Below are 26,363 nucleotides of genomic sequence, written 5' to 3'. Positions count from 1 at the left end.
TGTTTTCATCAGCTGAAATGTGTTTGAAGCAGATTTTCACCTCGTGGGTCGGTCGGGAACGTATCCCGGCCATGAACAGCTTTTCTATACTTTGTTTTATGCTGCATAAATTCTCCATTCATGTCACAAATAGCGGCATGCGCCTGTAAAACAGTTTGTAGCGTTGCTTTAATATTTCTATTATATTCAAATGCTGTTGTTCGGCCTTTTTATGTCGCACAGAGCGACTCTTTTGCAACAGCTATCCATCCCGGCCGCCTCTGCTTGAATTCCATTTCCGGGTGCCGTTTGTGGCTCCACGACTTCCCGCAGACATTAGCGTCAATCGATTGGATGTCTCAAACCTTGGCCTTTCCATTTTCTGGGGAATAGCCATCATAGTTCATGCACGCCGATATGTCCTGATGAGATTAAAGTCAAAAGAAAAATTATCCATTTATTTTTGTATTTATTTACAGCTATTTATGCATCCTGTCAACATTAACATTCTTTTTTTAAGTTGAAGCATCCATTCTTGTACTGCTTTACTTGCTGCGCTTAGAGGTCAGAATTTTACAAATTTCCACTCTATGCTTTTATTTATAATACTGTACTTACTATTAGTGTTTAACTTTTACAAAAATAAAAAAATTCCCTTATGCTTTAATTTGCATGTATACCAAATCACGAGATGACGTAAATTACAATGAATGGATTAACATCAGGGGGCACGGTGGACGACTGGTTAGACCGTCAGCCTCACATTTCTGAGGACCCGGGATCAATCCCCGGCCCCGCCTGTGTGGAGTTTGCATGTTCTCCCCGTGCCTGCGTGGGTTTTCTCCGGGCACATCGGTTTCCTCCCACATACCAAAAACATGCGTTAATTGGAGACTCTAAATTGCCCGTAGGCATGACTGTGACTGTGACTGTGAGTGCGAATGGTTGTTTGTTTCTATGTGCCCTGCGATTGGCTGGCAACCAGTTCAGGATGTACCCCGCCTCCTGCCCAATGACAGCTGGGATAGGCTCCAGCACGCCCGCGACCCTAGTGAGGAAAAGCGGCTCAGAAAATGGATGGATTTACATCAACCGATTTGCCTTTTTCTTTTCCTTTTTTGACGGTCATGCGCCAATCTGGAGTGTTGCGTTTTGTTGTGTTACTCCACCGCGGACTGCAGAGGGCGCTCTTATACGCTAAACGCGGGCCACACGAAATGAAGGCAACAGCGTGCATGCAATACAGTAGTGCAGTACACTTCATACTGCAATGATTTCAAATCAAACACCTGAACGTGCATTTTTCAAAAATCATTCCAATCCTCCAAATAGAAAAAAAAAATCTAAAATATTCAACAATGATTGAAAAAAACTTTTGTTTTTTTCAGTTTTGGTGAGCGGCCGTCAATCACTTTTCCAGGTGCCTATTGTTCACAGACATTGCAAAATGTTCTATAAGCAATTCGTTGTTGCCCAAAATTAAGCAAAGCAAATTTATTTATTTCGCGCATTTCATACACAAGGTAACTCAATGTGCTTTACATGATTAAAAGCATTTAAAAACAAAGAAAAAACAGCTTACAAACATTTAAAACAAAGAGAAAAAAAATAAAATACAATAAAATAAAAAATAAATAAAATACAATAACCTGAGTCTGTCGATCTCAGAGCCCTACTGGATTTAGATTCCATTTCATTCATGTACTCAGGACTTAAACCATTTAGTGATTTATAGACCAGTAGCAGAAATGTATTCTAAAGATGACTGGAAGCCAGTGTAAAGACTTTAGAATTGGAGTAAAACGCTTTGACCTCTTTGTGGTAAGTGTTGTTCGGAAGCTCACACAACGGTCTTTGCAATTCAGGAGCGTGAGGGTACTTGTCAATTTAGCAACTGTAATCCGCTTGCCCGCTTTTTAATATACAACCCCAATGAGAGATAATAATCAGACAATATGTTGGGAGGACAGATTACCATCCGGTAACTCAAGTTGTCGGTGGCTCAGCAATTAGCCACAGCTAACTTTCTGCAGACAGAAAAGAATTTGGGTGTTCCATAACTAGACTATCCACAAATGTATAAATAATAAACATTTCAGAAGACTATAATAGAAATGCAATCCAGGCAAAAAAAATATATAAGAATGGATCATTTACAGTCTTAACAACGGCTATGCTAGCATGTATGTTGCTAGCATGTTAGCATAAGCCGGACAGACGGTCACGTTCTGTGAGCATTAAATCCAATATTATCACCGACAGTTATTTTATTTTTGTACAGCTCATTTTCCTAGATGTAAAAAGGCGTGGCAATGTTAAACATCGTCTCTGCTTTATTGGTTTATTTAGAGGTGTTGTTTTCTTTTGGGCGGTTGAAAAGCCGAGGAGGAAGCTTGCAGTTGCCTCTGTGGTGGTAGATTCCACTCTGCTTGAAATGCATCCTTTGACTGGCTTTAACATCGTTCCAGGCATAAAACTCATTGAATAGATGTTCCGTTTCCCTCATAATGCAGTATTTGCCCTCTAAGTGGCATATGTTGAGACAAGGGCGCTCCTCGCCCCACCCCCTTCGCCTCCCGGCGCTTGGTATGCTCCAAAAAGAAGCGGCTCCACTTCTTCGTGCGAGAGGAGCCAGACTAGTCTGCACAATTTCTCTTCTTCGCTTTTCTGGCTTTCCTCTCTTCCTCCGTCCGAACGGGCAGTAATTCGACTTACCGAGCGGAGCCGAGGCACGCCGGACTGCTACAAAATGACCATGTACAAGTGCAAGCGTCGCAACCATCGCTGTGAGTGAGATTGATTGATTTTGATTTCGATTTTTTTTGTTTTTGAGGCGTTTGCGCGAGATAATGAACGCGTGCCAGCGTGGAGCTGTCAATCACCTGGGATGTGCGGTGACGTCAGTTTTAATCATAACTGTAACTGTCATATAAGTGGGAAAACGATAACACCATTGTTAATATTGAAATGTGAAACGTAGCTTGTTATTTTGATAACGGTCATGTAAGTGTAAAAATAAGTGAATGTCGAAATGGAAATTGCATTTGGGTCGGGTGTACAATTGTGAAAATAAGTAAACTGCTATACTGTTCATATTCAAACATTAAGTGAAATTTTTTTAAACATTAAACACATCTCATGTTTTAACTGTCATGAAAGTGTATAATTAAGTGCACCACTGTTAATGTCAAACTGGTAATTGCATCTGTTTTTAAATATTAACTGTCGTACAAATATAAAAAATAAAGTGAACCACTGTTATCAAAACAAAAAAAACATATTTTGTCCTTGTATATTAGCTGTCATACAAATATAAAAATAAGTGAACCATTTTAAATATCCATCCATCCATTTTCTGAGTAGCTTATCCTCACAAGGGTCGCGGGAGTGCTGGAGCCTATCCCAGCAATCATCGGGTAGGCGGCGGGGTACACCCTGAACTGGTTGCCAGCCAATCGCAGGGCACATAGAAACACACAACCAATTGCATCTTGTTTTTATAATTTTGAGGGTGGGGTCGGGTGAATAGATTGAATCCATTTCGGAGTAAAGCTGTAAGATCGTGATTCTCAAAGTGTTACGCAGGCGCCCTCTAATGGAATGCAAAAGAACTCACTTCTTAAATGCAGTTCAGTTGTGTTCAACTTTCAAATGTAATGCATTTGCATTTAATGTTTAACTGTTTGTTTGAAACATTTTTGTTGATCGTATGGTCAAGATACTTTTGTATTTTAATTAAATCAATTAATAGTGTGTGTGTGTGTGTGTGTGTGTGTGTGTGTGTGTGTGTGTGTGTGTCTCTGTCCCTATCTTTAAGCACAATGTTAATGTTCAAACTGTCCATGATGTTACAGAGGCTTATAGTAGCATTGAAAAAAGTTTTGAGAACTGCTGTAGTGATATAATCAAATGTAGATTAAAAATGGAAGCGCTGTGAATGCTTTCCGGATGCCCTGTAGTTGTTGCTAGGTTACCGTAGCAAACAATGTGATACTATTAGCATAACAAGACAAGTAATTGTTTTCCTCCCAAATCTGGCCACATTTTATCCGTCAGAGAAGAACTTGAATAAATGGATGAGCGAGATGTTTCCCATCTTGAAAGTGGACTTAATCCTTCTTGATTCTGAAGAGTTCTCATGTCAGACATGAACTTCAATCACTTTGAGGAAATGAAACGTGCTTCGCGCTTTGTTTGTCACGCCCAGTTGAAGCTGGCTGTAAAACTGGCACTTAAAGCAAAAGACAATTTGTCATTGCGCTGTCAAATCTTGCTTTTCATGATTAGTCCATTCCATAAAGTCTGACTAAAACCAGCCATCCGTCTAAAGCAATATTTACCTTAGGAAACTATTTAAATCCAATTTATCCATTAACAACACCCAAAAATATTAACAAAAGAAATTTTTTTTCAGAGAGATTTACTATAGTTTAGAATCCGGAAAACTGTAAAATAAGTATAAATGACCAGTGAATTGGCTCACTGAGCATTAAACTCATTTTGAACCTTTTTTGGCTGTGGAATGCAAGTCATGGTCCCTGTGACCATGTTACAGCTAGCTCAATGCTAACATATATTGCACAATTCCAAAAATAGACTCAGGGAAATTAGCATTGAGGTTGAAGAAAATTGTAAACCTTCAAACAATTGCTGCATTACACACATGGGGCAGCAACACAGACAACCAAAGCGTACAACAGTACTCACAGGCAATAATTCTCTCTGCTTTGTGGGAACAATAATTATTACTGGAGCTTAGTAGGGGACCATCTCTGCCTCTCTTCCAGTAGAGCTCAGTGCTGCCCAGCATTTTGTGGCACAAATTGGTACTGCACTGAAGGTGCAAAAAAAACAAAAAAAAAACGAGATGAGATGAAAGCGAGTTCGCTATTTTGTGCGCTGCCGGCCTTGCCATTAACATTATCTGTCACCGTTCCGGAGAAAATCCAACGTATTTTACAACCTTCGGACAGTTGCAATATTGAGCTGATCGATCTCATTTTATTATTATTAAAAAGCTTTTAATTGAGACATATTATGTATTTATTTTCAAGTGACTCTTAAAAATGACAGGAAGCTTGACACCCATTCCCCCCACGGTTGTTGTTTTTTTTACGTGCGCTGCGATAAACACAAAAGAAATTGGATGGATGAAAAAATACATCTATATTGAACGATCGTCTTAATCAATACAACAAATATTACAGAATTCTCCGTATGTGGCCCCCAGGCCGTACGTTGCCCACTCGTGCGTTGGCATCTCAAATTAATTTCAGCTCTAACGCCGGCGAAACTCGACGGCCGAGGAGGCTTTGAATAAATCCAGTCTGGAAGCCGACATATTGCAGGCGATTCGAGGGCAGCGCTGTCACAGCGCTCTGGTGGAAATCAACAAAAAGGACAAGGGGAATGGGGGGGGTCGGGATGTTTCTTGTGAGAAGGATTCCAAACACGCTGCGTCTCGCTCAGGGCGGACGGCACAGCAATCGATGAGCCGACAGCCCGATCAAAGATCAGGGAGGCAGAGACACCGTTTTTATTCAGTCGACGTCGGAAGACGGGTCCCGATGCCCACGATGGATCGGGTCCCGCGCGAGGTGCGGTGGAATAATGTCGACACAGTCTCGCCGGAGTGCAAACAGTCGCCAAGCTTCCGATAAGTCGCTCACCGGGTAGCCACCGCGAGTTGTTTTTCCTTGGTAATTAATGGGAGAATTCGCTATGACAGCTGGCCTGCTTGAGTGTTTCTCTCGCAAACTGAGAGTCAACCTGCGGCAGACGCACAGCAGGACAGCGAACCTTGCTACATCGAGGTCCCCAGATAGATCAGAATTATCTTTATTTGCCAAGTATGTCCAAAAAACACACAAGGAATTTGTCTCCGGTCGTTGGAGTCGCTCTAGTACGACAACAGGCAGTCAATTGACAGAGAACACATTTGAGACATAAAGACATTGACCAAAAAAAAAAAAAAAAAAAAAAACAGTCACTGAGCATTGTGCAAAGGGCGCCAAGACTTCAAGGAGTGTATGCGGTTTAAAGTGACGAGTAGTGGGATAATCTGGGACAATGTTGGATATGCGAATGTTGCAGATACTCCTCAACCAGTGTGCAAATGGAGCAGATGCTACTCTGGCATGAGTGGCCAGTATTGGTCAACAACAGATATGCATTTCAATGTTTAAAGGTCTCATATTTTACCATATTTTCTAGTATTTGAGGTGTTACATTGTCTCTATGGTGCCGCAGTACACATGAGAAATCTGAATTCAAATGGTCCCCGCGGTCCTGAGTTGCAGATGTTTTTGTGCCAAGAGACCTGAAATCAGCTCATCGGAATTTCTCAAACTTATCGACCCTAGTTTGCGAAGATCTCCGCCTACCTCTCTGCTCCCAAGCTACCGCTGTCGGTGTAACAAACACGTGTGCTCTCACAACCAATCATGGAAAGGGGGCGGTCTTAGCCAAATATGGACAAAGCTGATACAAAACTGGGTCAAACAGAAGTCACTGTCATAGGGGCCGTTTCTGGATGCTCGGGTGACAAAACCACGGTGTTGTTTGAAATGATACCAAATGATACCTTTTATACCAAGTCCATGTTAGAGAGACGGGACCTTTAAGCGATTGTTTTTTTTTTTTGTTTTGTTTTTTGTTTTTTTATACAGTATACAGGCAAGTCCAAATTTAGAGTAATGCAGCTTTAGTGCAGTGCCACGATGTGCCACAGCATGCCGGGCATCACTGAGCTCTACTAGAAGACATGCAGCATAATTAACAGCAAGACTGAGAGACAGGGAAGGTCCCCTACTAAGCTCCAGTAATAGTCATTGTTCCCACAGAGCAGAGAGAAAAAATGCCTGAGAACATGTTTGTATGAGTTACTGCTCTGTGTGTGGCATTTTGCATTCAAGTTTAGCATTATGCAAGCTGACTTTTTAAATTTTATTCTCTCTTGTTTTCTGTGTCACTTTCACAGTAAACGTTTGAGCGAAATGTTCATTTTTGTTGCGACACAAGCTAGGCCAGTATGTTTAAAAGGGCGGCAACAGGCTGGACGGGAAAACACACAGGCAACAAAATGAACACACTTTTTCAGTATATAATGTGGCAGAACAGTGGAATTGGACACTTAGTAAGTGCTTTGATCAGATGATTGAAAAAAGAACTAATATTTCCGGGAACAAAAATACTCAATTTTTCCACATTGTTGTTTTGTTCCAGATTTCAACTGGGAGTGTCAAATGAACAACTTGCAGCAAGCACGCTTTGCCTTTTATTCATTTGGAGAAGGGTCTTTGTTTCCTCTTATGCAATCCTCCTTTTTAGACAACAAGAGAGTGAGAACAGGTGCTAAGGAATTCATAATTTTTTAATATTTTCTGTATCTGGTAGATTTTTACATATCGCGGGTGAGGTCCATCATGATTGACCGCAAAAATGTGAATTCCAGGACGAGGAAGTCTCCCAAAGTGGAAGCAGCTATCGTAGACACACAGGCAATGCGATGGTTGCTTTAGGTCCTGAATACATGAAAGGAGGGCGAATGGCATATAAGCCCAGTCAGATCGTGGCTGTTATGCTGCACACAAATGGAAGAAGAAATGAAATGTTTTGAAATGTTTGAATCACATAAAGCACATTGAGTTACCTCGTGTATGAAATGCGCTACATGAATAAATTTACCTTGGCTTTTTTGGTGTATGCCGTGTAATATGGGTGCCAAAAAGTTTGACCAAGGGCTTAAAGTTTGAGTGAGTCGATTTGGCCCACCCGCCCGCATCCCAGGAGCCTCAAAAAGGGAGGACCTTGCGACGACCTTTGCCGGAAGCAATTCCGCATCACCGGGTGGTCGCGCGACGTTTTGCGGTGAAAAGGCTTCAGAGAGCGTCAGATGTTTTGCTCTTTTTATGCTTGCCGCTTTGAGCCCCGATGGCGTCCCGTCGCCGCATCGCCAAGCGCCGCTCCGTCGGAGCGTTATTAGCATTGTTTCCGATACAAAGTTACTTTCTTGTTGCACTTCAGTGTCAGGAATATTTGTTTTTCACAACTGAATTATTCATGGGCCTCATCAAGTCGTGGGAGTTTTTGGAGTGCGTCTTCTTCATGACTTGATGACTCAAATATGTTTCAATACATTACGAACCGAACGCGCGCGCAAAATACAATTTGTGGATTTGATATCATTCTGATGAACAACTTGGACATCTGGCTAAGCAAATGGAGTACACCTGGGCTTGAAACTGCAATTCGGGTTGATAACGGATGACTATACGCGCTTGGTTTGCTTACCTACGTGTCCAGGAATGATACGAATAGAATAGAATACTTTGTGCTCAAATTGTACCTACTTTGTGGCCACAAATTAAATGAAAGACAAACTGCCTGCATTAATTACCAGATTCTCAAATAAACCAAATCATGTCCACAATCAAATCATTTTCTCTGCAAGTGCGACATCAATAGTTTGTCTTGTTTTTAGGAAATGAAGGATGGAGACGAGCGCAACAGTAACAGTTGCCGTTTTGAATGAGTCAAGAGGCTGAGCTGCTCTGTGTTTGTTTACGGAGCATACATCCGGTTCAAACGTAAGCCAGTGACACCTACTGGTAATGAAGGGATTAGTTTTTTCAAAATTGAGTTTTGTTTCAAACTAAAATAGGAGGGAGAAAAAAGCTTCCAGCTTTTCGTTGACCCAGGAATAACCCTCGTGAGTTGAGACGCGCCGAAGTCGAGGAGAACCGTCGATCAGCTGACACGATGAATGGATCGATGTCAAATATGTGATGTGATTGTTGATTGTGTGTTTCCAGACATAAACATGGCCGGTGAGCCGAAACCATACAGGCCCAAAGTCTCCAAGAGGCCTCTTTCAGCGGTCTACAGGTATCCAGATTCATTCATCTTTTGTATATTCATGCATCCATCCATCCATCCATCCATTTTCTGAGCCGCTCCTCTATCCCAGCTATCATCGGGCAGGAGGCGGGGTACACCCTGAATTGGTTGCCAGCCAATCGCAGGGCACATACAAACAAACAACCATTCGCACTCACAGTCACACCTACGGGCAATTTTAGAGTCTCCAATTCATGCATGTTTTTGGGATGTGGGAGGAAACCGGAGTGCCCGGAGAAAACCCACGCAACATGCAAACTCCACACAGGCGGGGCCGGGGATTGAACCCCGGGTCCTCTGTGAGGCTGACGCTCTAACCAGTCGGCCACCCCTTTTGTATATTCATTACCATTAATGCGCACTATGTTTGTCATTATTCTCTCATTATGTCCTACATATCGTGTATTATGTAAATTTTGGCCCACCTTGTTCTTTAATCCGGCCCACCGAGCATTGACATTGTCAAGATGGCTGCAATATTTATTTAGCATACATTGGTTGTTTAAAATTTGTTAAATCAAACTATTTTTTAAAATTAATTTTCTATCACTTTAATCATTAAATAATGTGTTAATGGATTTGATGTAAACAATTCAATACAAAATACTAATACATTTGTTTTTGTCTATTATAAATAAATTAATTATTAATGATAAAATAATGACAAATTAAATTACAAATAAAATAATGTTTTTTACATTTGATCTCATGGCCATTTTTGGCATAATTGTATTATAAAACATGTACCTCATTAAATAATGAGGTAATTAATTTATTTGAATCATCAAATAAGCAAATATATATATGCATTGAACATTTCATAATAAGAAAATAAAAAATAAATAATACTTGTCAAATATGTTATTAAATAATGAGCTGGTTAATTATCATTTAATAATAAAATCAAACCATGATTTAGATAAATAAATCATTTTACATATTTTACATTTGACCTTTTTTTTCATTTTTACCTCATACACAAAGAACCTGGCCCATCTTGTCTGTTTTAAAAATCAAATGTGACCCTTGAGCATAAATGTTTGCCCATTTCTGGTGTAGATGATAAAACCATTTTTATTTTTTTATTTTTTAAGTGATATGATTTTTTTAAAGACGCACTCTGGGCATGCAAGCGAAGATCCCAGTCCGGCTAAATCTTTGCAAAGCTCTTACTTACCTCATTTATTCATTTCTAGGTTGTTTTCATTACAAAGTCTCATTTGCATTTTATTGCCGCGGGGAGAGCATGTGGGATATGTCATGAGAATTCCGCACAACTCTAAATTGAAATTGTTAATGAGAATTCTTGTGAGGGTCGCAAACATGGGCTCCTTCCAAAGCTTTCTATTTTAGTCCGCGCATTTTAAAGCAGCTTGTGCTCAGCATTGATTTAGATTTCCCAACCCCCCCCCCCCGATGTCTCCCCTCCGCTCCGGTTGACTTTATGTCTTGACGCGCTATCATGTGAGCGACTCGCTGCATAACCTCCTCTAGGCCGCTCCGGAATGGAATCCTCGCAATAAAGAGCCATCTTATTTCTCTCTCTCTCTCTCTGTCTCTCTCTCTCTCTCTCTCTCTCTCTCTCTCACAGTGGTTACGAGTTTGACTACGAGTACTACAGAGATGACTTCTACACCAGGTACGTTTCAGCTCGCTGTTAGCTTTGATGCTATCGCATCTCAATATAGCTGCTGTCCAGTGACCCACCCGCGATCGGTGAAGAATAAAGAACTTTTTTTGTTTGTTTATTTATCATTTTGTTTTATATAGTTTCTCCCCCTCCCACAAGCGTTCAACACGTTTAAACTTATTGAAACACACTTTTTCCAAGTATTCCTTAGCGCCTGTCCTCACTGTGTCACTGGAACAGCTGTCCAAATAAGAAGCAAAGAGTGCCTGCTTCAAAACAAAAGAGAATTAAACTTTCCATATTTGAAGACCAAACTTGAATAAAACCATGAAGCCACAAGGTATTCTTTATCCTCTGCAAAGAACAACTGATCTTGTTATATACTGTATCTTGTGGACGAACGATGCCCCCCCCCCGTTCCAATACAGAGAGGGTTTGCGGTATCTTAAAGCAAGTGCGTCCAATTTGGAAAACATTGGTTTGAATGCAAATGTTGACTGTTGCTAAGCGACCACTGGAAATCTTCACTCGAGGTGCCTTAAAGGAGACATATTATGCTGCTTCTTTGTTCACAATTTAAAGCAGTTCCCGTGTGTCTTTGTAAAAGCTTCCTTATGTTCTGCAGTGAAAATACACAAAGGATAAAGAATTACCGCCCACTGAGTAGGCACTTGTTACACCCGCGTATGGAGCCACGGCGCACCCCGCCACCCTCTACTGCTGGGCCAACGCCGAGTGCGGCTTTCCACTTGCACGGTAGTGTAGCGACACGTCGGCAAACACAAAAGTGACGCATCCCTTGCTCCCACGTAGACAGCTTTTCCGGTCCGTGCCGCTTATCAGAAGCTAAACACACTTTTGGCTTTGACATTGTCGTGCTTCCGTGTAGCCGGCTTGAAAATGGCGGATCTTCACCCAGCCTAGCCACCAAGTCATAGGCGGAGAAAGTCTGTGTGGGGGTGGGATTCATGTGCTGTAAAGTATCTGCACTGTTATGTCACAATCAGGCAAAATCCATAATTACAGCATACTTTTCACCTTATTTCTTGTCTTGCTGAAATTAGCCACTGCTCACCGTGCCCTCATATACTGTACTGATGGGCCAATGGCGAGTACAGATTTCGTTACCATGGCCACTAGAGATGCGTAAGTGCCAACTGCGAAGCGCACGCAAACCCCCTGCAAAGGCAACATGGATTGTGTTTTCACTCTTGGAGGCAGCACTTCATCACCGAACTGCCGCTGAGTCGCACTTGACAATTAGCGTGCAGATCTGTGTGTGTGGCGCAGGCGGCGTAAACATTGCTAAATGCAAATACCGCGCCCCTGCCATGTCCACAATGAAATCAAGCAGTCAAGTATGTGCGGCTTATCAGACGCTAATGCTGATTTGTATAGCAGTGTCGTCCGGCAGTGGCTCAAAAATGGCTCTGGATTTTCACCTAACCTCACATGGGCCACTGTGGGGTCAGTTATCTTGTAAATTAGCCGAATCCATCCATCCATTTTCTGTATCACTTATCCTCACGCGGGTGGCGGGCGTGCTGGATCATGACCATGATCATGAAAATTCGCACAGAGCAGCCCGTTCCAGAAACGGGCTGCTCACAAAATATTGACTTGCTTGTTTCATTTGAGACTCGATGGGTGGGCAGGAACGCCAGAGACAACTTTTTTTTAAGGCCGGCCCATTTAATCGTGCCAATATTAGCCCTTTTCAAATAATCAAAAATCACATTAGAACAAAAGACAAAGATCATGACATTCAAACAAACTGTTGTAAATTTAAAGAAAAAAACATTATTCTGAAAAAGTTAAATGTTCTGCCTGTAATTCATATCTTGAAAAACCAAATCCATATTTGTCGTGCCCTACACGAGACATGAAGAAGTCGATATTCCATAAAACATTTATAAGTAACAAGACAAAACTTTCTTCGTCACTTTGGTGCTCCAAGCGGAAGATGATGCCTCCGTTTGACATTTACTTATTTACTTTCTTCTTACCGCGCTGTTAACCCGAGCGTGAGCACCCTTTTTTTTTTTTTGCTTGCATCGCCCTGCATCGCATCACACTGCCCCCAAGAGGCCAAGGCGCGATACAGCAGATCCCGTCATGGCTTTGTAGCAAAAGACACAAAAGCTTTTTTCCCGTTTTTTTTTTTTTCTATTAGGATTGCCAACATTATTTCTATTTGCTAAATGCCAGAGAAGGATTTTATTTTTTTACAAATATATATGATTGACAATATAGTCAGGCATGCCAATATTTTGAGTCATTGCTGTATTTATTTGTTTTTCTTTCTTTCTTTTTAAAATATTTTATTGTTGTACTTATTACTAATTTATTTTCTGGTTTTATTAAGTTATTATTAAAGTTGAGTTGTGGTAGTTAAATACATACTAAGTTTGATTTCAATATCAGTCATGACTTTTCCGATAATCTCCCATGCCTAATTGAACAGTTTTGTATCTTTTCATTTTGAGGCTTTTCGACTACCACGGCCGAGCGGCGGCGGCTGTGCCGCCGCGAGCCGCGGTCCCCCCGAAGCGCTCCAGGGTGGCGGCGGCCTCGTCCCGCCGCCTCAAGACCTCCTTGCCCGCCAAGACGTCCTCGTCCTCGTCGTCCTCGTCCTCCAGACCGCCCGCCTCCTCCTCCTGCTCACCCGCCGTCAAACGTACGTACGGCCTGACGCTTTCTTGCTTTATTCTGCCCGCCGCAAATGGAATTTTTGTGCTTTTGAAAAGCTGAAGGCTGAATGCAAATCTCCAAAACTTGGCTTGTCGGAGAGGGCGAGCGGGAGAAAGAAAAGCCTTGTAACCATTCCGTACTTTTAATTTTCAATGCATTTGTAGTGTGTTCCTGTCCGATTTTGAACACCCTCATAATAATTGCTGAGATCTAATTATGAAGTACAGATCATTTCAAAATGTATGAATAGCCTAAATGATGAGGATAAGCGGTACGGAAAATGGATGGCTGGACGATTAATCCTTCATGTTTCAGAGGAAAGGAAGAAGTGTATTTTTTGTTTTACAACGCTGGTTTTTGGATAATAAGATCGAGGATCAGTAGTTTTTAGTGTTTAGTATGTGTGATCATTCTTATGTAGTTGTACTCTTTTATTGTTTGGAGATTCCGCCAGACCAACAAGCACGTGAACCTGTGCAAGCAAATGTGGTGGAAAATGCAGACAGTTCTCAAGACTACCTCTTGAACACTGTTAACACATAACCCATCCAAAATACGTGCAGACTCACAGATTTCTTCCATTTACACACGAGAGGTTAACCACTTCAGAGTTGTCCACCGATTGTCGACTCACGGACGATGGCATTAATATTTTCTTTTGCGGTCATCAGCTCGCCGTGCACTGTCCAATCAGATTCAGACACGCGCTCATCCAATCGCATGCAGATCCCTTCAAGACCTCGCAAAACATGGAACACAACTGCAGGGTCGCTGTTGGCTACAGTATAGAAAATAATAGTATATAAGTACTATGAAAACATTTCAGGAGGAAGGAATGATTTGTAAAAAAGTACGATAGCAAATGTGCAGTAATGTTACAGGGATAGTGAGAGTTTTATGAGATCTGGTTGTCTGTGAGCCTGCGAAGATGTCCGATTTGTGATTGGATGAATGACTCGGTGGGGGGGGGGGGGGGGGGGGGGGGGGGGGGGGGGGGGGCATTGGACGAAGGAAGAGGATTCCGAGCAAGGATGAAGGTGGAGAGAAACACGAGCTGGATGTTTTCTTTGGCGACAACCCTTCATTTTTACAATAAAAAGGTTATTTATTTATCACTACAGTATATTATTATTATTATTATTATTATTATTATATTTTAACTGTTACAGAAGGGAATTTGGTAAATTTTCATTTTTGTGTATTTTGGCCCATTTTGAGAAATGTCATCAAATTTCAGAAGTGAACGAATGACATTTCTGTTATTTTCTTGTTGTCTGCAATGGGTCAAATTTGATACAAAAAGTCCAAAAGCGTTAATGCGCTCCAGCGGCTCCGACTAGGAAATCTACAGGAAATCTAAGTCTAATCCTCGTCAAGCGAGCAGCAGGATCCATCTGGCGGTGATTAAGTGCCACAGCATCAGTAAGTCATTCACGCGCCATCGGGTCCGTGTCCGCCGCGCGCACATGGCTTCTTTTGCCGTCTCGCTGCCGTAATTGGTCACAACGTTCGTCTCGGCCCCGCCTTATCTCCGCTCGGGCGAGCGGAAAGACAAACAAAGTAATAATAAAACGCTTTTTGGAGGCGGGCTTCCAGACGGTGAATCGTGTGCTGCATTTGTTTGGTATGTTTGACAAATCACTTGGGCCCAAATAGAAAAGCCATTCCAAAGAGCGGGAACCACGTGAGCTAAAACAGCGAAAATTAATATTGCGTGACATCAATCTTTGTGATAGCATCATTTGTACCGTGGACTTTTTGGTCACCTGTCAAAGTCAACTCTCCAACTCTACACACGGTCCCAAGTGTACCAGACGGACAGTGAATTGTGCACGGATAGCAGAAAAGCGCAAAATGTTTGGAATTGCCGATATCAGTGGCTCCAAAAATAATTCAAGTATCGGCGTCATGACCAACATTAAAATAATGCTCGTCAAATACAAAACAGAGCTTTTATTCCTGGAAGCATAGTTCATATTTTTGTAAGCCGCTGTGACATAAAACATTTTAAAAATGTACTGTAGATATAAGTTCAATACAAATTATATTTCAGTAAATGTTTCAGTACAAACAGTTCTTAATATTTCAAACTCCTCTTAAAAATAGGTTGGCAGTGATGCACCCTCCCTGCGCATGTAGTTTCGCGTGCGACAAAGACTCCACTAACAACCCAGGCTAAACTTAGCTCCTCCCCAACAGGCACGGCTCATCTGTCAGTCGTGTAGTTGTAGTCGATTACTTCCCACGATTTAAAAACTATTTCGGATGAAACGGCAGCTCGTCGCCTTTTTGTCCCGATAAACGCTTTCTTCTTATCACCGTGGTAAGTGTCCCTCGGCGAGTGCTGATAACGTGGAAACAACAAAGTGTCAATTAGCGCTTTCCCGCCCCGAGCGGCAGGTGAATCATCCGGCTGCCCATTTTTCGCCGCTTCCTGCCTGTGCGGCTGAGGTTGTTTTTTACCTCCAATAAGCTCTGGTGAGGGATTAAAAAGTCCTCGCCAGAGAGCGTGTAATATGTTTTATTCATCGCACACACGCTCGCGAGGTGTGAATAACGGCGAAAAAGGACGTTTGGATTCCGAGCACATCTCCTTGGCCTGGAAAACCCTTTGGTTTTGTTTACCGAGCGCTCAAGCGTCTTCTCCGCAGCACTGTCACAATCCGACGGCTGTCAAGGAGCGTAGCGTCTTTTGGGCTCAGCCGCGCATCTGCGAGACGATGCTGGGTCGCGTGAGGAGAAGAAAAAGACTGTGTTATTTATGTATAGTCCATAAGTGTGTGATTTGCTGAGGGGGTCCGACATCTCCCGCTTCTTCTTGGGGGTTTTGTTTTTTCACCCCCTAAAACTTAAATTCGGTGTCATGAAAAAGAAGAGCGAGAAGCGGTAAACAGACGCATCGAGGAAGGCCCAAATCTGAACGAGGGGAAATGTGCCGCGAGACGAACGCTTTCATCAAGCAAACGTCGCCGGATAGACACAAAATGCCAGAAGAGGCTTTTATTTATAACACGTGACAAAAATGTATGCAGTCAACCCCATTTGTCGCAGGAAATATGTTGCAGACCCTTCCGCGATGGGTGAAAATGCGCAAAATACGCCGTACAGTCGAAAAAACACATCACTGGCGTCACGCCCAAAACACGTACAGTCTGTCCAAATCTGCTTCATTTCGTATTATTTTCCACAAATCCATTGTATTGGTCAATGCCCACGTGGGTGTGTTCTTTTCTAAATGCTCGAGCAATATCAAGCGTTGAAAATGGCTTTCTCTGTTTAACGTGGCAATGTGAACGGCCCGACGTTTTCGGGGTTCCTGAAAAGTGGCGCTTTTGGAGATGCAAGGTTTCCTTCCGACGCCAGACATATTTTTATTATTTTTCCCCTAACAGACTTTAAGCACAATTTAAACACATTTAATCTTATTCAAACACACTTGCAACAATTAATCAAACTAATCATATATCAAATTAATCGACAACTACTGATTATCGCTTCAGAGAAATTATTATTATTAAGATTATCATTGAGAGACATTTTTAAATTTAAAATTGTGCAAATCCTCTGAATTTTCTTTACACTTGGAATGAATCATAATCAATTTATGTTTGTGCGTTTTCAATTTCAATTTGAAATGTCTTGTTTTTTAATAAAGGGATGGAAATGAATATATTTTTTTTTAATCATCGGGAAAAAAAGGCAGCACGATGGCCGACTGCTTAGCACGTCTGCCTCACAGTTGTGAGGTTGTGGGTTCAAATCTGTCTCCGCCCGTGTGGAGTTTGCATGTTCCCCCCGTGCCTGCGTGGGTTTTATCCGGGCACTCCGCTTTCCTCCCACATCCCAAAAACATGCACAGTAGGTTCATAGACGACTTGAAATTGCCCGTAGGTGGGAATGGTTGTTTGTTTCTATGTGCCCTGCGATTGGCTGGCGTACCCCACCTCTCGGCCGAAGCTAGTTGGGATAGGCTCCAGCACGCCCGCGACCCGAGTGACGATAAGCGCTACGGAAAATGAATGAATGAATGAATCATCGAAAAAAAATAGGCAGTTTAATTGATTATTAATTATTACTTTATTGCTTGAAAGTTTTGCTTAGCGCCTGGTCTCACTCTCTCAAGAACTCAGTTGAGGTTTGGAACCACACTTGTCAAGCAAAAAATGCAGACAAATTAAGTATTCTTCGGAAATGCTAAGTGTTCCGTCCTATTGTTGTGGAACTTTACATCCTGAAAATGCTCAAAATGTGTGTTTTCACATGTTAGCTTCAGCCAGAGCTAGCTAGCTGCCTTTTTAAACATACTGGCCAAGTTTGTCTTGTGCCAAGTATCACTTTTATGCCTTATCAGTAAGATACTAAAAGAATAATTACTCAGAATCCAACAATAAATTGATCATTAATGAAAGAGAGTCCACCTCTCGTGCAAATGCCAACTAGCCGCTAGCCAACTAGCCGCTATTTTAAATGCACTGGCCTTGCTTAGGTTGCTCTAAGTATAATTGTATGGTTTATCCATAAGATAGTAAGATGCTAATTACCAACAATCCAATGATAAATTGATCGTGAAGGAAATAGAGTCCAGCTTAGCATGTAGCCTAGCTTCCGGCAATTGCGCTACTACTTGTACGTGACGTCTCGTCACGGTTGCGCCCCTCAGCAGTGAAGACGGAGCAGCTGCAGACCATCAAGAGGGAGCTGACGCAAATCAAGACCAAGATCGACTCCCTGCTGGGACGCCTGGACAAGATTGAGATGCAGCAGCGAGCCGAGTCCGGTGAGGGAACGCCGTCGGGAAGGGGACGCGCACGCATGCACCTGCGATGGGTGAAAATCTGCAGTATACACAGAACAGATAAAAACATTTTCAAAATTGTTTTACCCATTCCACTGGCTTTTTACAGTTACACTGATTTGAAGACACTTTTTAAAGTATTCCTTAACGCCTGTTCTCATTTTCTCCTTGACTGCCAAGAAATGGGAGACTATCGTATAACATCACTTGAAACGAAAATGAGAAAACGCTCACAGTTCTCCAAATAAGAGGCAAAATTGGCCACATAAAACAAAAAATATATATATTTTTTTTTATACACCAAAATGTTTAACCAAACCATATCATTTCGCCTGACAAATGTCTGCTAGCTTAATGCTAACATATAATGACAAACATTATACATTATATAGCGGTTACAATAATGTAAACACTTCAAACAACTGCTACTTGAACACACACGCAACACATGCAAACTGATCAAACTAACATACTCACTGCTAGAGCTTTGTGGTATGGACCACATTTTAAATCCCTATAATGATATATATCCTGACATAATATTTGTCCTTAAAATTACACAAAATGGCAATTTTTCTGTAATCTTTCCTCCATGTATTTATAAAATACACATTTTGTACAGACCAAACCATTAAATGAAGACACGATTAATAAAATAAAACACAACTATCCAATGGCCAAATAAATAACATTGAAAATATCTGGTGCTACAACCGCTTTTCAAAGTGCAAATTACTGCTTCAAGTAACATTTAAGTATGGCCAACATTTATCCAGTGAACGGATTACAAAGCGGAGGAAAATAAATTGCAGGATTCCCTCAGTAGTGTCAAGGTAAATCTAACGATATAAACAAGAGAGGATTATATCGTATGATAGACGGTTTTATATGGTACTACGATATAAATATATCGTTATATGGCACAGCTTTACTCACCGGCACATATATTCTCTCTGCTCTGTGAGATTGATGACTACTACTGTTGCTTGCAATTCCTCAACAATTAGCGTGATTCTCTAGTATTTTGGAAACATTCGTACTTTTTTTTTTTTTTTTTTTTTTTTTTTTTTTTTGCCAAAGACAAAATGGTGGCTAGAAAAGCGATGTCCTGGCATGGCTGCATGATCACAACTTCTGGACTTAGCTCCAGTGAGCTCATCTATTTATTTGCTTTGATTGCTATGATATGCCCAAATGTTTGATATCCTAAAATGACTATTATTTTGTCGTGTATTCAATTAGCTTTTCTTTTCTTTTTTTGCGCTTCGCGTGCTCAGAGGCTCAGAGGAAGTACGAGGACAACAGCGACTCGCTGCACAACGAGTCCGCGGCGGACAACTCCGGCGAGGAGGACGGCGACGGTGTGCTGATGGCCGGCGAGGCCGGTGAGATGAGCGACGGCGGTGAGGGCGAGTACGAGGAGGAAGAGGGTGCCCATCATCTGGTAAAAACAAAAAAAAATGAGGAGCTCTTTGTCTCCTCCTCAAGTTAAAGGTAGCGGAATCACGGCCGCACATCTGAGAGCGAGGGCGCCCGGACTGACGCTCGCATCAAACGGAGCCGCACGCGCAATTGGAGGCTGCGATTGAAGCGCAGGGTCCAAAAAAACGGCGGGGCAGAGGGGTGATTCCGATGGAAGTCGAAGAGGCTCAAGTTTGACTTTTGATAAACTTTCGTCAAGAAGACCCACAACACACAAATATTCCCAAACGTTCCATTGAAGCTAGCTCTAACTGTCATCAATTTCCGCTGTTCCGCAAATTTAATGCGCTGGTCCCAGCGACTCACGCGCCACTCAAAAAACTTTGTGACTTTGAATGCTTAATGGATGAATGAATCCAGCTCGTAATGAGTCGGCTATTGCGTAAATTAACTTTAATCCGGCCCACCAAACATCTATATTATCCTGTCCTTTATTTGTGTTTAGCTATTTTTCTTAAAATTGGTTAATTACGTGATTTTTTAAATTCATTTATGGTAATAGTAATAATCAGGCGTCAAAAGATAGATCATTAAACTGTTATGGTCTGTTTGTATGTGTTGCTGCTCCACGTGTGTTCAAGTAGCATTTGTTTGACGGTTTCGAATGACTCTAAAATCTATGCTAATAACTGTCATTGACGGGCTCAATGGCATTTATATGTTAGCATTGTCGTCAGCGTAATAGTGTACAACCCCAATTTCAATTAAGTTGGGACGTTGTGTTAAACATAAATAAAAACAGAATACATCCATCCATTTTCTGAACCGCTTCTCCTCACGCGGGTCGCGGGCGTGCTGGAGCCCATCCCAGCGATCATCGGGCAAGAGGCGGGGTACACCCAGAACTGGTTGCCAGCCAATCGCAGGGCACATACAAACAACCATTCGCACTCACATTCACACCTACGGCCAATTTAGAGTTGTCAATTAACCTACCATGCACCCAATGATTTGCAAATCATGTTCAACCTATATTTAATTGAATACACTACAAAGACAAGATCTTTAATGTTCAAACTGATCAACTTTATTGTTTTTAGCAAATAATCATGAACTTAGAATTTTATGGCTGCAACACGTTCCAAAAAAGCTGGGACAGGTGGAAAAAAAGACTGAGAAAGTCTGAGGAATGCTCATCAAACACCTGTTTGGAACATCCCACAGGTGAACAGGCTAATCGGGAACAGGTGGGTGCCATGATTGGGTAGAAAAGGAGCTTCCCTGAATTGCTCAGTCCTTCACAAGCAAAGATGGGGCGAGGTTCACCTCTTTGTGAAGAAGTGCGTGAGAAAATAGGTTAAGGACAAAGTTCCTCAACGTACAATTGCAAGGAATTTAGGGATTTCATCATCAAAAGGTTCAGAGAATCTGGAGAAATCACTCCATGTAAGCGGGAAGGCCGAAAAACCAACATTACATGCACGTGACCTTCGATCCCTCAGGCGGCACTGCATCAAAAACCGACATCAATGTGTAAAGGATATCCCCGCATGGGCTCAGGAACACTTCAGAAACCCAATGTCAGTAAATACAGTTCAGCGCTACATCCGTAAGTGCAACTTGAAACTCTACTATGCAAAGCAAAACCCATTTATCAACAACACCCAGAAATTCCGCCGGCTTATCTGGGCCCGAGCTCATCTAAGATGGACTGATGAAAAGTGGAAAAGTGTTCTGCGGTCCGACGAGTCCACATTTCAAATTATTTTTGGAAATTGTGGACGTCGTGTCCTCCGGGCCAAAGAGGACAAGAACCATCCGGACTGTTATGGACGCAAAGTTCAAACCCCAGCATCTGTGATGGTATGGGGCTGTGTTAGTGCCAATGGCATGTGCAACTTACACATCTGTGAAGGCACCATTAATGCTGAAAGGTACATACAGGTTTTGGAGAAAAATATGCTGCCATCCAAGCGATGTCTTTTTCATGGACGCACCTGCTTATTTCAGCAAGACAATGCCAAACCACATTCTGCACGTGTTCCAAAACCTTAGGTTCATAGTAAAAGACTGCAGGTACTACACTGGCCTGCCTGCAGTCCAGACCTGTCACCCATTGAAAATGTGTGGCGCATTATGAAGCGTAAAATACGACAGCGGAGACCCCGTGTTGAACAGCTGAAGCTGTACATCAAAGCAAGAATGGGAAATAATTCCATCTACAAAGCTTCAACAATTAGTGTCCTCAGTTCCCAAATGTTTATTGAATGTTTTTAAAAGAAAAGGTGATGTAACACTGTGGTAAACAACCTGTCCCAGCTTTTTTGGAACATGTTGCAGCCATAAAATTCTAAGTTAATGATTACTTGCTAAAAACAATCAAGTTGATCAGTTTGAACATGAAATAGCTTTGTAGTGTATTCAATTAAATATAGGTTGAACATGATTTGCTAATCATTGTATTCTGTATTTATTTATGTTTAACAAAACGTCCCAACTTCAGTGGAATTGGGGTTGTAAGTTCAGACTGTGTTGGTGGAGAGGTGAAAAGGAGAGGGCCCAGCGTAAAACCCTGGTGGACACCATGGGAAAGAGGTGCGGCACAGAGGAAGTGCATTTTTTGATGTGGATTAATTTCCGTCTATTATTGAGGTAGGATTTAGACCAGGAGAGGGCTGTGCCAGTGTTTTCCCTGGTTGTAATCCTCTGTGGTTTTTGTGTTTTACAGTTTTTTTTCGGTTTTAGTCTGTTTATCAAAAGAAGACATCACAGTGCCACCCTAACGCAATATTTATTTGCCATGAACCGCTCACCGACGCTAATGAGGGACATACTTTACACACATTTGTTTATTTATACCCTGAAGGTGGTTTTGATGGATTGTTTTTGTGTGAAACAACTTCCTGCTTTTAACCGGTCGCCTCTGCATTGCAGATGGAGAACCACGTTTCCGACATCGACAACTGAGGTGAGTGCTTTTCATCTCTTCTTTTCTATCAATTGTGGCATCGCTTCCAGTGGTGCTCAGTGCTGCCACCCGGCACGCTTTGGCACTACATTGAAGGCGCATGACTCCAAATGCAAACTTGCCTGTGCAGTGCTGCCTTGAGATACGAGTTTAATTCATTCTGAGACCGCACTTGTAACTCAAAACACTCACATCTCAGATCATCTCTCTCCATTGAAGCTAATGGAAATGCCATTAATCCATTCCAGCCTCCTGAAAAAAGACAGCAAAATGTTTGTAATTTTATATTAATATATAATATTGTGCTTTGTGAAACATATAGTGATGATATAATTAAATAGAATGAAAATAAATAAGCACTTTTTGCATCATGATTAATTTCATTGCGATTCCTTCTGGTGTGTGAGACTTGACCACCGGGGAAGTATAATGCAGTCATGTAGACACAAACGAAGAACAGTTTCACAACTACTGTAATTGACTCTAAGCTGCTGTAATATTCGTCATTTTTTGCAAAGGATAAAGAAAATATGTGTGAGAGTCCAGTTATATTGTCTGTCGACATGTGTTGCACCTTTTGTGTTCAAATATCAGTTGTTTAAAGCGGTTATAACACCTTGACCATCGATGCTACTTGTTAGCCCTGTTAGCAATTGTTCATGTCTGTTAGCATTAAGCAAGATTCCTTTTTTTTTTAAGAGATTCATCTTGTGAGGGAAATTAGCAATATTCACAATTACACCAAAAAAAGAGAAAACAACAAAGTCAATAGAAAAGGAATAAAATAATAAATAAATAATAGGAATCATAATAATAACAAATACAAAAGCAGCATTTGAAGGGGACCCAAGGAAAAATACAGGTAAATCTGTAAAATAAAAATAAAAATTTCCTGGCACAAAAATTATGTTTCGATTGGCAGTCAACTCAAGCGGGAGTGGCATGACACAGTTTGAAGCCTCGTTTTTCAAGAATAAAACATCGAAAAGGTCTTGAAACCGAACCCTTGAGAGACACTCAGTCTCTCGAGGGTTAGACACTGAGAAAAGGATGGCTTGAAAATCCGGAACATAGCGGGGGGACTTGAGGTTAGGTGCTGTCCGTTAGCCACAATTCCGCACCACTTATTGTCATCTAGCTAAACGAGCTCGCTCTTGACGACTGCAGGACGAGGACGCCGAGGGATTCTTCGGCAGGCGGGAACTGACGACGAGTCGGGACTGGATCAAAACGTGATGTACAGTATGTAAACAAAACTAACAACAACAAAAAACAAGGGGGCGATTTGCCGCCCCCCAAGCAAGAGGCCAACGGTCCTGCGCACTTGCAAAGTTTCTGTTGTGCATTTGACTGTACGCCGATCCACTTTGGATTTGGACGTCTTTAGTCGTCCATTTTGCACCCAAAATGGAATCTCCTCATGCTTTTTGGGGGGAGGGGTGGAGGGACGACAATTCATGGTCTGCTAGGATCATAACAACAACAAAATATGCTGCATTGGATATAAATTTCACTTTTAATCAATATTTTCCAACATGAAAGGTGAAAAACGGTCTGTATGGTTGTAGATGGCACCATGTGACCTGGATTTGTCAGCCTAATAGTTAAAATGTTCTATTTTACAAGAATACTTATTGATTCATAATCCTTCTATTTCTTTATATTTTGTGTATTGATTACAAAAAATAGTTGCGCTCTCAGGGTGCCCAAAAAGTGCTGATGAAGCTGTAATTCAGCATGCTGATAATATTCAGTTTATGCCAAACGGTCAAAATAAACAAATGTCAACGTGTCATTATTACTTTTTTTACATTTACATTTTAATTTGGGTGCCACAAGTGAGGAATCCCAGATCTAATCTAATCAAATTCCACTTTCAAATGCTGACGTGTCTTTTTGTTGGCCAAAATGGACAAGAAGAAACATCGTGGTCTGCTTCTCATTCGAGACATAAACTGAAGTCCGTCTGATCAGACGGACTTCGGCCGACTCATTCCAGCACTCGTCGGAGACCTAATCCTCATCATCATCACCTTGGCTTTATGGCTCTTCGCTCTCCATTTGCATTGCAGGCCTTGCTGGATTTTGAAGTGAGCGCTGCTCTTTCAAGGGTCACGGCACTCACATTCGCCCCCCCAACAAGTCCACAAAAGTACAATGAATCACGGTGGCGATACATTCTACACTGTTTTTTTCATTTTTTTATTTTTTTACCCCTCCCACATGCTTTACAAAACATGAAAACATTCAACTTAGCTTTATTGATCACTTTAACAACCAGCATTTTAAAACACACCAACATTTCAAAAGACACATTTTACAAAGTATTCCTGAGCAACTCTTCTCACTCTCTCGCTGTCACAAAAAGGAGAGACTCATTTGGACAACATCACTTGAAGGAAGCAAAGAAAGAAAGAGACTCGCTGCCAGTTCTCCAAATAAGAGACCGAGTGTGCTTGCTTCAAGTTGTTGTTGTTGTTTTTTTTTTAGTTTTAAGTTTCCTGCAGAATTGACACGTACAACATGCGTGTTTCTGGTGCATTTCGTCAAAATTAAATTATCTGTAAGCAGTTTATTTTCAGGGTCATGTGGTAAGATAAGTTTGAAATAATATCATAGTTTGTGGTGTATTTCTGGTTTCAACCATTACTATTGGCAATTATAACGTTTTGGGGTTGTCAACGATGCTTGTTTTTTTTTGCTATTCATGTCAGGACTCAGTCTCTAATTTTGGTCATTAAACTTCATTTCAAAAATGCTGAAAAATATTTATTTTATCCAGATCAGCATCAAAGTGTAACATTTCCTTCCTTTCCCCAAAAAAACTAACAAAGGAATTGTCCTTGGTGGAGGTAAATAACTCCAAAGTGGCGCCCTGTTGTTGATTTGCGTGCACTGGCCCTTTAAATCACAGAGCAGCAACTCAAATCCAATCAAGAATAAGACAAAAAAAAAAGGCTTTTAACAATTGCTTCTTACATTAGTCCATTTTTTGATTGCCTGGGAGTAGTAGTTACCATGGCAACAGTAGTTCAATGACCGTTTGTTGTCGATAGGCCTCAACTGTTGTACAGAAAAAAAATTCTTTTTTTTTTGGGAGAAATATTTTTATCAAAAGGCATGATTACTGTACTTTGCATTTTCTTTTTATCTATGAAAAGGCGAGGGAAAAAATAATGGTACAGTATATATAGGAAAATTGCTGTACGGAAATGAGGTTTATTGTTGTTTATTGTGTATATATATCAAACTCATTGTGTTCATATGAGGTCAATAAAGTTTGTGTCACGTTTAATTAAAACGCCTTCTTTGTTATTTACTCGGTCCAAACATCTCAATTATATATTTTTTTATTTTTTGTGTTCATTTGAATTACAAATGCAAAGTCAAATTGTCATGTTTTGTGTTTTTCTTTGTTGGATTGCACTCCCTTAACGCCAAAAATGTGTAAAAAATCTACATAAAAAAATAATACAAAATATTTAGAAAATAAAGTCTAATAATAAACATGGTTTATAAAATAAATTGACAAATAATTAAAACAAATTATACTCAAATTAATCAAATAAAATGGGATGATAAAGATTTAATTTCAATTTACCTTTACAAATACAAAGCATTTTGAAGTCTTCATTAACAAAATCACATTTCCTGATTGTTTACATATGAAAAACCATGGGGTTTTTTTTTTTTTTTTTTTTTTTAACAAATATCAGAAAGTCCAGTGATCCAATTGTATGCAAAAAAAAAATCATATATGTGTGTACATGTACAGTATACAGCGATACCTCCTACTTGATGCTGGTTGCGTGCCAGAACCACCCGCGAAATAGGAATTTCTGTGAAATTTTTTCTGGGTATAAGGTCTAATTTTAACACTAAAAACGCTTTGATCATTGTAGGGCTTTCATAAGTCTTAAGTTCATCAAAAACACTAAAGTAATCACAAATTAGTCAGCGATGGAACAGTGTCAAGTGGG

The 26,363-nt window shown here is 41.1% G+C and overlaps 1 protein-coding gene across 6 annotated transcripts in view; it reads left to right on the top strand.

The window, feature by feature from the left end:
• LOC133396599 (RNA-binding Raly-like protein) overlaps positions 1-25,696 on the top strand; it is a 64,128-nt gene extending 38,432 nt beyond the window's left edge. For 4 of the 6 annotated variants that reach the window (XM_061666615.1, XM_061666616.1, XM_061666617.1 and 1 more), the window contains 7 exons: positions 8,793-8,865; positions 10,469-10,516; positions 12,994-13,184; positions 17,859-17,975; positions 19,271-19,437; positions 22,350-22,383; positions 23,551-25,695. In XM_061666615.1, coding sequence (XP_061522599.1) covers positions 8,793-8,865; positions 10,469-10,516; positions 12,994-13,184; positions 17,859-17,975; positions 19,271-19,437; positions 22,350-22,382 — 629 coding nt within the window. In that variant the 3' untranslated portion in view covers position 22,383; positions 23,551-25,695. Of the gene's footprint in view, positions 1-8,792; positions 8,866-10,468; positions 10,517-12,993; positions 13,185-17,858; positions 17,976-19,270; positions 19,438-22,349; positions 22,384-23,550 lie in introns of all 6 variants that reach the window. The other 2 variants (XM_061666619.1, XM_061666620.1) reach the window with 2 other exon arrangements.
• Positions 25,697-26,363: the final 667 nt, after the last annotated feature.

Source organism: Phycodurus eques, chromosome 21, assembly GCF_024500275.1.
Source record: "Phycodurus eques isolate BA_2022a chromosome 21, UOR_Pequ_1.1, whole genome shotgun sequence".
Lineage (NCBI taxonomy): Eukaryota > Metazoa > Chordata > Actinopteri > Syngnathiformes > Syngnathidae > Phycodurus > Phycodurus eques.
This window is presented reverse-complemented; position numbering and strand designations above follow the sequence as displayed.